The sequence below is a fragment of the Nematostella vectensis genome, chromosome 8 (assembly GCF_932526225.1).
Source record: "Nematostella vectensis chromosome 8, jaNemVect1.1, whole genome shotgun sequence".
In the NCBI taxonomy this organism is placed as follows: Eukaryota; Metazoa; Cnidaria; class Anthozoa; order Actiniaria; family Edwardsiidae; genus Nematostella; species Nematostella vectensis.
Genome location: NC_064041.1, coordinates 15340865 through 15352751, shown reverse-complemented (window position 1 = coordinate 15352751; position 11887 = coordinate 15340865). Strand labels below are relative to the sequence as shown.

The 11887-nt window shown below is 38.5% G+C and overlaps 2 protein-coding genes across 7 annotated transcripts in view; one reads left to right on the top strand and one right to left on the bottom strand.

Moving 5' to 3' along the window:
* The first annotated feature begins 281 nt into the window (after window positions 1–281).
* On the top strand, window positions 282–10291 carry LOC5506014 (SNARE-associated protein Snapin). Its single transcript, XM_001626688.3, has 4 exons — window positions 282–439; window positions 700–746; window positions 9354–9472; window positions 9934–10291. Exons 1-4 carry the CDS (start codon window positions 318–320, stop codon window positions 10015–10017), a joined length of 372 nt encoding a protein of 123 aa, XP_001626738.1. The 5' UTR covers window positions 282–317; the 3' UTR covers window positions 10018–10291.
* The window catches only part of LOC5506003 (gamma-aminobutyric acid receptor subunit beta-1), a 23740-nt gene continuing 20422 nt past the window's right edge, over window positions 8570–11887 (bottom strand). For all 6 annotated transcript variants that reach the window (XM_032374366.2, XM_032374365.2, XM_032374363.2 and 3 more), the window contains one exon: window positions 8570–11870. In XM_032374366.2, coding sequence (XP_032230257.1) covers window positions 11562–11870 — 309 coding nt within the window. In that variant the 3' untranslated portion in view covers window positions 8570–11561. The remainder of the gene's footprint in view (window positions 11871–11887) is intronic.

Sequence of the window (11887 nt, the reverse complement as noted above, 5' to 3'; positions counted from 1 at the left end):
TTGTCAAGGATATTGGTGTAACTGAATCCGAAAAACTAACATCATTGCTAATCAAAATCCAGTACCTCCCCCTCCCGGTGAAGTATTCACCCTGTCGCTACCAGATCTCCAGGGGTTCAAAATGTCGGGATCACGCTAAAAACAATTGTCATAATTCACACGTTCTTTAAAGAAAACTTTTCAGCATGAAAAGTTTATAGATTTCTTAATCAAATCAATCTTTTATTTTTTAGGTTGTTTTTTCCAATTTTTTTTTAGATTTTTCTCCATACCCACCCCTCCCGTAAAGTATTTTTTGCGCTTTGTTTCCATCCAAGATGGCGGAAGGAACAGACGTTTTGCCTCCCGAGTCAAGCAGTCGAGAGGCGCTTGCCGAAGGCCTCATGCACTTATTCAAACCGGCAATCGAAGAGCTAGATACTAAAGTTCACTCAGTCAGGTACGGATATGCAAAATCGACTTGTTTTTGCCAGTTTTTACCTGGATGTTTCTGCCGTCTTTTTTCTTTCACCGAAACTTCCCATTTTCCATCTCATGACATTAGTAAATTATTAGTAAATTATTAGTAAATTATCCTTCAATTTCCTCGCCTGAATGACCTAATAATTATCTAAATTTAGAGTTAAGGCGATGGCTGCTGTACGGTAGCATCAGTTCTTATGTCCTTCTAATTTTTTTGGTTCTTATTTTGATTTAAAGACAGAGTCAAGTGGAAGTCAGATCGCAAATTGACAAATTATCAGAAGGTTTGTAGCTACTTGTCCAACTCTAACTAATTTGCATGGTCCAATCCCATTGTGTACCTCTCATACATTAATATATCTGGTGAACTGTTGAGCTTTTTGATATTTTATCCAAGAAAACAGTCCAGTACCGAGGAGTTTTCTTGGGGGGGGGGGGAGGGGGTGCGAAATCCGAAAAAGTGGACCTTATTTTCCGGGTGGGGGTGGGTGGGTTGGGTTCTCTGATAAAAATCCAACCACCTCTGAAAGAGCAAAAAAGGATTTTTTATGCCTTTTCAGTATCTCCACGTAATCTTTAATGTTGGATTTGGCTTATGGTTTATTCTACAAATACAAATAGCATGTCTATTGAGAACCAAAAGTGGACTTTTGGTCGTTGTGGGGTCCCTGGGTACGGGCCTGCAGGGAGAGATTGGGCAGAGGGTGGCACGATTTAGCAGTGATTTTCCCTGTAGGGTCACAGCTTCAAGTCCAAAATAAACAGGAGTTGTCCTGAGCTGCTGTTTTGAGTAATGGAATAGAGACAAAATTCCATATCAAACAAAACCAACGTCTAAATTGTGTATGTGGACTCGGTCGAGCACGTGTGAATTCCTGTGGTAATAAAACAAAAATTTCTTGGGCCTATTTAAAATGGCTACTATGAAAAACAAAGTAAAAAAGATATATTTACCTATTTATTTTTCAATGAATCATATTCACTTTAAATGTTTGCAATTACTCTCTTCATTTCACACTCCACCTTTATCAGAATTCCACACAAACAATTGCAATTCCGTTTTTATACTATTTTCCTTAATAGGTTATTTTTATCATTTGTATTGGTGTAAAAACTGGCAGTGCATTATGGGTAGGTTGAGGATAGCTCTTACATGAAGCCGGCCTTTTGCTTTTCGCTGTGTTTTGCCTGAAACGCCTTTAGGGTCCCCAAATGGTCTTTGGCGAGCACTTGCCAGCACCCGTTTTTTTTTTATGCGAGACTGAGCATTTTTAGTACTTGAATAAATCGAGCAGCGAGCATATTGAAAAATACAATGCGAGCACGGCGGAAAAAAATGTGCGAGCATGTGAGTATTAGCCGAAAACTGCGAGCACATCGAAATGTCAGAGAACCATTCGGGGGCTCTGCCTTTCCATGCCTCCAACACATTGTATCTGTGCTTTATTGTAAGAATAGTATACACTATTCCTCATTATGAGATTTTCTTTATTTTTTCCTTCTACTTCTTTCCAATGTATTCCTGTCTTCGTTTAGCATAGATATGCAGTCTTTCTAAAAACATTCGCCTGGGATTTGAATTATTGAAAATTCAACTGACTATAAAAACAAAATGTATTTTTGCTCACTTTTCTTATAACATGTTTTTAAAATAAATACCCAATACCAGTCAACAACAAGAGAATAAAAACTCACAAATGATAGAGTTACAAATGATTTTTCTCACTTAGGAAATGAAAAATTCCAAAGATTAGTAATGCTATAATGTATTGTTTTCTCAGCAACGAATAATGACAAATCGAACTTGCTTTATAGAATTTTCAGAGGGATTCCTTTTCGTTAAGAAAACATAAACCTTTAACCAAGATCATCACAATTTGCGCGAGTATACGATACCACATCTAAAAGACTTATTGATTGGGTCAAATGAAGACGTTCAAGAGCATCATAAAAAAGAAAAATGAATTTCCGTCTCAATTTACAAAAAAAAAATTAAATGAATAAACTGCACATAAACATAGTGTGGGTATTGGCTTATTTGTTTTGATGCTTATTCGCTTGGCATTTTCTGTTCAAATTGGCTCGTACGACACCTTTAAAGGCCAAGGAACAAAAGTGAACGCAAAATCCTATACGGACACGAGGGTAAACACGGACACGAGCGTGAAAACGGACATGAATTTGAGTACGGACACGAGTGTGAACACAACACGAGTACGGACACGGGTGTGAAAACGGACACGTACATGAGTACGGACACGAGTGTAAACACGAACACGAGTACGGACACGAGTGTGAAAACGGACATGAACATGAGTACGGACACGAGTGTAAACACAAACACAAGTACGGACACGACACCTCCCATGTAGGAGGTCGGAGGTATGACCCCCACCCCTCTGGAATTTCCAGCCCCCTGGAAAAAATAAATACAGTAACTGTTAAGGTAAAACGGGCATTTTACCCCCCCCCCCCCCTCCCCTATGGAAATTCCTGGGCGTTTGAACCCCCTACCCGGAATTTCCAATCCCCTCCATGGATGGAAATTTTCTGGAACTACACATTCAACGAACATACCGGGGAGGCTCAGACGGCAGCAAGATAAGCTTTATCAGAGTGATGTGCTCTAAAATGTAAACTGACCTTGAAGTATTATCGCTAATTTTCATTCTGTTTTGGTATAGTATTATATATGTATAAATCATGGCATGTATTTTAAATACATCCGTAAGAACATTTTCGAAGTGCTCTGTCTCAACTGAAAATTGGACGTTCATATTAAAAATGAGTGTACTAGCTGTAAGATTATTTACTCAGAGAATGTCCGTGCTATTAAGCCCTGCAAATTTGACTCTGTTCTTCTATTGTTGTTGTTGTTATGTGGGGGACATTTACCCTGGGGACCACCCACAAGTATTCGCACTCAAACAATTCGCAACTAATTAAAGATTTTCCAAAATTACTACTTTCAAATTCAATATTATCTCCTATACAAAACAACAGATAGTCTTGGGTCTGGCAAAAGTTGAACTGATTTTAAAGAAGTGCTTAGACAGAAGCTTGGAAGCAATGCAGAATTCACCCAGGTATTTATCTGTGCCCTTTTAGATCATGAATTGCAACAAACTGGGAGCAAAAACGCTTCCTCCAATATGAAAATAGTATTCACACTCGTGTCCGTACTCATGTTCGCGTTCACACTCGTGTCCGTGTTCACACTTGTGTCCGTACTCGAAAACGAGAAGATCAACAGACACTATAATGTTGTCGTAAAATATTAGTTAACTTATGGAAAATTGGTAAAACTAATTGGCTTCGTCTATCGAACTTGACTACCGACCAAAGCACTGCCGTCAAAGGCGTTCTCGGTCGCCACCAAAACATGGCTGATTTATTATTTATTGGGGTGTTTTTCGGTAGATGTTGCCCCCCTCCCCCCCAAAAAAAAAGGTGAATCGCCAAGAAGCTCCTAGCAACAAATCATTCTCCATCAATAGCTCCTACAGAATAGTAGAAAAAACTCTGAAATACTAAATCTGGAAAAAAAACTTCTTTAATTTCTAAATCTAATACTAACTATACTTTCAAGTGAAATTTGTATCTGGTTTGTGCAACGCTGCAGCGCACGCTATGTGACCAACTTTGGGGGAGTAAGGAACCGCCTATCTGATGACCATTAACATTACAGCAAATGATAAAAACACAAAGAAATGCTCATAGAAATTTGTGTCATTCAAAACTGTTATTCTCGCATGCTGATTGGCTAACTTTTTTCAAATTACAAGTTCTCTCTAGCCTTCGTACGGAACGAGAACTACATGGAGAGTGTCTTAATTGAATAATCTCCTTTAGATATATATCTTTTTTTGCCTTTATTGCAAATGATAAAAACACAAAGAAATGCTCATAGAAATTCGTATCATTCAAAACTGTTATTCTCGCATGCTGATTGGATAACTTTTTTCAAATTAAAAGTTCTCTCTAGCCTTCGTACGGAACGAAAACTACATGGAGAGTGTCTTAATTGAATAATCTCCTTTAGATATATATATTTTTTTGCCTTTATTTACCTTTTCACTAGAGTGAATAAATATTATTGCTGTTTGTAGTATTGCCTATTTTATTATACGCTAATTGCCGATGAGAAACCCCTTTTCTAAATTAGAAAACACTCACCAGCCTAAAAGAAACACTTGTCTTAAAACAACCCAGTGGGCAGGTTTTAACATTCCTCATGACTCGTTAAGTCTATTACATTAAAGGATATTGTGGGAAGAGCGGCATTGTCGTAAATTTCCCCATTCAGTCTTCATGACTTAAATTGGACTTTACTAAAAGGCCACAAAGGCTAAGAGCACGGAGATATCAAGAGACAGCAAGTAAATAGGAGGGGCTGTACCAAATGAACATTCTATATACTACTTCAAACGAGAACATTTTAGGGGTTTCATTTTTAAAGGCATTAGATGCAAAGTTTTTGGGCAATTTCACCTAATCCAATACAAGAGGTTAAAAGGTTATGCATATCGGGTTTTCCCCCACCTATGAAATAGTCCACCGGCAAGTGAGTATTTTGGTTAATGTATGAAGTTTTAAGTTCCAAATAAGTTGATGTCATGTTTCCCTTCAACTCAATAGCATATCCAAGAGTAAAAAATCTAAAAGTTAAGACATGGATTTACCGGTCCCCGGTGGATAGAAGATCTCGGAATATTGACCTCCTCGGAGCGTCCACGTTGTAACCTTCAGCTTGTTGCATTGCTACAGACAATCACAAATAAACACACAACCTCGCGAAGCCTTACCAATTACGCATGCGCAGTAAAGGCCACCTGCTATATAATATGCAAATGTACGAGATTCCCAAATATTATCGATTTTACTTATAGCCGCATTGTCACCAGTTTACTTCCGGTCGATAACGTAACAATCTCCGATGATTTTTAACGGAAAACGCGAAAAATATTTCAAAATATTGAAAGCATTGTGTTTATTGGAAGTTTCTTTGAGGATGTGATTGATAATTTAGAGCGGATGGCCTGTTTAATATCTCGGATTTTAATAGATTCTTTTGTCTTTTAACGGTTGAGGTTTCCGTCGGACCTCCGCAAAAAACGCCTAAGCCCCGCCCCCATTTTTTAAATGGAGGGAAAGTCCAATACGGCGGCCATTACCGTTACTAGCCCAGTCAAGAAAGAATGCCCCCAAATCTAATGATTTGATATCAAACGAATAAATGCTTTCCCAAATGAAAGAAAAGATATGTTTGATTTATACTTTAAGCCTTTTTTTGCAGCGAGAAATGCATATTTGTCTTGAAGTTCGTACATTTACGGCGCGATTTCAAATCTCCTGCCTTTCCCTTCGACACCATTTTTGGTATGCTTACCGTTCTAGGAAAACATTTGTTTCGATATTTGTTTTTATGGTGCATAACTGGCTCACAAAAACAGCAGAAAACATTTTGTACAATGTCTCAGCTTGCATACTTACTCATATATATATGTACACCAAACAACTGAAGGGCTACTAAAGAAATGCCTGAAATCCATCTAAGTGAGTTGGATCCATAATTGATTTTTCTACTTTTTGGATCAGAGTGCACCTGTATAGTATTTTGTTTTTATCTTGCAATCTATGATGACTACAAATGACTACAAATAATAACAATTTAATTAGCTTTATGTTTCTGTTTGTCGAAAAAGGGTCTGGATCCTAAGTTTTATAAAAGGGTTACCCAAACATATGTTTTATACTTTATAAGTTAAATTATACAAAATAAAGACATGACTTTTACTGTTTTCATTCAATGGAATGTAAGAATGAGAAGTCTTGAACTGAATGGATAAAATACAAGGCATTTTGGTTTATTCAAAAGTATAATCTATAATGCAGTTTATAAAATAGACTGGTAGCTAAACACTTCAGTAACACATAAATCAATAGCAACGGAACAGATTTCCTTTATAAACGAATGTTTATGATTTAAAATCACAGGGAAAATGTAATACTGTATATGTCTATGTATCTGCTTTCTCTTGAGGAATATATCTTGATTATTTTATGTTGATTATTCAGATGTCACCATGACTTGCATCTTGGGTATAGCTAGGATGAAAACATATTAATTAGAAATTAAATATAATAGATTCAACATTCAAGTTTGGCCCCCAATTAATTCCGAGAGATTAACAAAACTGTTTAGTTAACATTACTAGAATACAAATAATGGACTGCTTTCTCTGATGATTTATGTGTATTGATAGGAAGGTCCCAACAATAAAAAACACTACCATTTACTGCATATTTAAATTCCAACTTATAGTAGCTTGTAAAAAGAATTAAAACTTCACACATCACAAAACAATCTTTTCTGAGCTCTAGGCGATGTAAAAATAAAAACAAACAACAGTAAAGCAAGATTTGATCTACAAGCAACATCTTATCTATAAAAGGCCTGCATTGCTTTTATCGGCAGTTATGTGGACAAATTCAAGATGCATTTTCTAGCAAAACTTTCCCCAAAGCTTCCCCGAAACCTATAAGCTTTTGATGAATAATTTAAATCCTGTTTTCTGAGTTTTAAAGATATGAGAAGTACATTTTAGGCATAAAAAACTTACCTTTTTTCGAGGTTTGAAATCGTCGTTTTCTGGTCATGCGTTTGTTCGTTTTTTGCGTAAATCACGATGGTTTCGTAGCTTTATTTCTACTGAGTTTCCTTTTTTACACATTCTATCGGACTAGAAGGTAGAATTGGCATTTTTATAAATCAGGAAGCTCTTTAAACCTCTCCCCTCTGCATTTTGTACTTGACTTTTGCCGCCATCTTGAATTCGATCCTCACTCCACGGCGGCTGATTGACAAATGAGCTGATGCTTCCCTGGGAAGCGGCCTTTTATACCGCGCCTTCGTGTTTAAACACCATAAAGCTCAAAATAAATTGATAATATTTTATATTAACCCATTGACTCCTGGCTATTTTTGAGCTGAATTTACAAAAAACAGACTGAAAACAGATACCCCCCCCTATTCTGAGTTTTATACAGCCCGTCAAAGTCAAACACAGCTGCACCTAGTCAGCGGTATCCAAGCTTTCCAACAGTGCTTTGCGGTCCCCACTTTTAATCCCTCGTCGTTGTGCTGAAGCCAGCAGCCAGCACAAGTTGATGGTTGCTTGTATATTTCATCAAAAATACAGCTATGAACAAATTAGGAGAGTGTCTCAGGACATCATGAAGTCTATTGGGGCATAATTGAGTGCTTTGCTTATAGATATTTGCAAGCAAAGGTGGATTCATGATGATTTTTTCTTGTTTGGCTTTGCCTGGATGAGAAAATAATTTTCTAATGAATCACCACAGCTCTCCTAAATGCTTTCTTTTCTGAAACCAAATTGATGCCAAAATTGTTTAAACTGCTATTTTGGGTCTGTATGACCTGGAATTGATTTGTTTGCCTTCGGGGTGAAAAGACTTGTTGAATGGCCCTCCCCTCGTGAATTTTTCCCTGGATCTCCCAGAATGCTTTTCAATCCGTAAAGGCATCTTCGTGGTTTTACAAGCCTTCAAGGAGTGGACATTGTGTTTTGAGGCCATAGAAATGATCCTGGAGGATCAGAATAAAGGTATCTATTTGTGTCTAGAGCTGTGTTTGCTTATCTCTCTCCCTTGTGTGGTATTTTGAGCGTTTTATTGAGAGGGGTGTCTCTGCTTTTCTTTCCTTGTTCGCTTTGAAATTTGTCAAAGAACCTGCGCTATTATTTGGCTTAAGAGTAGATGCCAACACCTTGGTTGGATGCATATCTTCAAGACCATTTATCCCTTAGACTGATGCCTGAGTATCTTCATCTTGTTGTGTTTAGTTTGCATTTATGAATTTTTTGGGTTGTGGGTACTTCCCAAAGCCGGTACAGGCCGATTGAGGGGTCAATGTGTTAAAATAGTATAAAAGTGCATCATTTTCAGAACAACAAACCAGACAATTTTTTAAGATGTTGCCTTTAACAAAGGTTAAAACATGAAAGTTTTATTTCTATGTAAACCAAACAGATAGACCACAAAGCAATTAAATCTTTCTTTGCCTTTATAACTCCAGAAAGTTCAATTCATTATGTCTTTTTTTAATATTTTAAACATCTTGCCTTATGACAATATGACAAAACTGTCAAATTCTGATCGGTCGCTCAAAAACAACTAAACAGCTGTCGCTCTAAAAAAGAAGCATTGACGAAAAATTATTACGTACATTGCTAAGACCTTGTTACTTCACAAAAATAATTAGACACGTATTTCAAAATTGCGAATGTACCTAGTTTATACATTATTGATATTATTTTTAGATTCAAGTTTCCACGCGACAAGAGTCTAAGTAAACCATTTGTCAGTTGTATTGCGATAATATATTCACATCCCTGTGAGACCTATTTTAAAAAGTGTTTATTTATTTATTATTTATTGTGGCGATGAGTAATTCGAAACTCTCTTATTTTGAACGGCATCCTTTCTTGTTTTCTGTTTTGAGATAACTTTTATGCCGCTTTATCAATAAACCAGGCCCGTACCCAGGATTTTCTTAGGGGGGTGCGAGATCCGAAAAAGTGGACCTAATTTTTCTGGGGTGTGGAGGGGGGGGGGGGGGGTGAGTTCTCTGATAACAACCTGACCATCCCCGAAAGGACAAAAAGGGATTTTTTTTTTTTTTTGTCTTTGCATTCTACAAACAGCACGTCTGTTTGAGAACCGAAAGTGGGCTTTCGGCCGTTGTGGGGCCCCTGGGTACGGGCCTGGAAAATAGGGATGACTTCCACAGCATTCTCACAAAATAGGCAGCTTTATATGGCTGATGCCTGCTTTTTAAAATTAGAGTAATCTCCAAACTTTTCTTTTAGAGTTACACAGGCTTTCAGAGCTACAAGATATACCTGTAGATCTAGACGTCTATGTCAAGAAATTGATGAACTCGAGGAGGAAAATTATGCTAGTGAATAACATCCTACAAAATGCGCAGGTAAGGCATACATCTCATGCACCTAAGGGTCTTGAGTACTCGGCTAAGAGCCCAGAATTTTATACCCTCAAAAATACCAAAGGTAGAAACTTACCAACCAAAATATACCCAACCCAGGATTAGAAATTCCAAAAACTAAAAAAAATGGGTGAAAAGTTGAACCCCACAAAATATGTCCCCAATGAGACTAATATCCAAGAGCCCTGCGAATGCTGTGCAGGTCCGTAGCCAAGGGGGGTTGGGGGTTCGGGTCCGCTCTGATGAAGAAAAATTGAGTACCACTGTGAGCTAGGACGTGCTACCTAAGAGAAAATAGGGTGCTAAATGGGTCAGCGAAACCACCCTTCCCCCGCCCTGCCCCACCCCGCTCAAAATCCTGGCTACCGAACGCTGCGCATATAAAATCCTCCAGGTGAGTAATGCTTGCTTTTCCCATCTTCTTATGCTATGTTTTTATCCAGGAACGACTTGGGAGACTCCATTTAAATGTCACTAAAGAAACTGCCAAACGAAAAGCACTGTTGGATCCGCCTCCAGTCAAATAGTTTGTCTGTGTTAAGTGCTGGACTCCGTTTCCCTCTCCCCTTCTTGGCTTCATTGTAATTTGACCTAGAGGATTCCAGGACTATAGGAAAGCTTGGGTTGATAGTAATTACAGTGGGTGGTGGTTAAAAAATTATAAATGTGGTCCTGGCTCTGTCAACGACAGAGAGTAGCATTTGTCCACCAAGCAATTAATTGTGATGCATCATCTGAAGAAATGCTTTTGGCTGAAAACATTACAGTTAAATACTTCTTCATAAAAACATGACCTTAAAACTGCGTACATAATAATGAAATCGATAAAAAAATTATTATACAAAGTTTCAGGTACAACATTCGTTTTACACACATTTATATTATCTCCACTGCCCATGTCACTGTCCATGCTCTGCGCAGAAAACTCAAATGAAGGAATAGACAAGATCGGGCTACCTGGTGTAAATGCAGACACGGGAGGAAATAAAAGGAGTGGTCGTCACTGACGGATGCAAGTTAATTCAAAAGAAGTGGGGGTATAAGAAAATAAGCTTGAAAAGTGGTGGATAATATGAAGGTTGTACCAGAAACTCATCAAACTCTTCTGCAGTTTTCAATGCGAACTCTCGTTGACAATTTCCAACTGCTAAATCTCTGGCTTCCGTCATTCAAATCCTTGAAGTCTTTCCATTGGCCAGCACTGAAATGGTTTCAAATCACGCCACCTCTCCGCAAGGCGCTGACCAATCAAGAAGCCCCATTGTATAATTCCGTTAGTTTGAATGACGGAAACCAGAAAGCGGTTTAGTTGGAAGTTGACGAGAGTTCGCAGAATATTGAACTTCACAGTAATTTTGGGATTCGTTAGGCCAGCATTGGACTCTTCTCTAACGGTTCATTGAGCAAACCATGGCCACGTATCATTCATGACATTGCCCAATTCACTGTCATTCTGGTAGTCTTTCACGTCTGTTGAAAATTTTTGAGAATTAGTTGACTTTGGTTCGGGCCCGCTTTTGTGTTAGATGAGCTCCCAATATATTAAACAGATCAAGGCGCTCCTACTTTTTGGAGGCAGCGCCATTTATAGTCGCTTTTCCACTTGTTTTTGCGAGCTTTAGTGCTAGTTTAGCTAGTTTTTGTTAGTTTTATTGCGTGGGCCCGTAGCGTCATATCGCATGTTCCCACTTTTTTTGGCGTCAAGGTTCAGACAAGCATCTTGTGTCACGATACCTTTTCTATCTTGTTTAGCTCGCTTTTCAGAATTTAAAGATCTTACTGTATCGCCCTTCTATATTCGCTAGCTGGTTTATGTTTACATCAGCCAAGCGCGCCTGATCAGCAAATATAAAGATCTCACTTTAGATATAGCCGCTGATGCTTCCCGCTGATCATTTGAGCTTCTTCGCGTCTAAACCTCAGCGTCTAAAGCCTCAGTGCTTCTCTCTTACATCAAAATATGCACTAAGATCCAACTGTATCATCTTTCTATGGTTACTGCTGCTTTGCGCTGATCAGAAGATCCTTCTTCGCGTCTAAGCCTCAGGGTCTAACGCCCTCCCGAATAACCCTACAGGAGTAGGTGTGAAAACCAGAACACCAATACCCAATAGTACACATTAAACGCGAAAAAAGCCAACGGGAAAAGCTTCCTCGAGTACTCATCCACGGCGAGTATCGTCTCGTCTCTGTATAGTATATCCCTAATGCTGACAAGAAGGCTGTCTCTGTGAGTTACATTGAGGGCAAAGTTGGGTTGGTGGGCGTTGCCGTTAGCGTTCCGGAGGCTAGAAGATGGAGAGCGCCGATGACAGGCGCATCGTATGTTAGGAGACAGGAGCAGTTTGCTGTTTTCTGGATCGTGTTCGCTGCAGTTTTCCTGTGAAAAGATGGGCT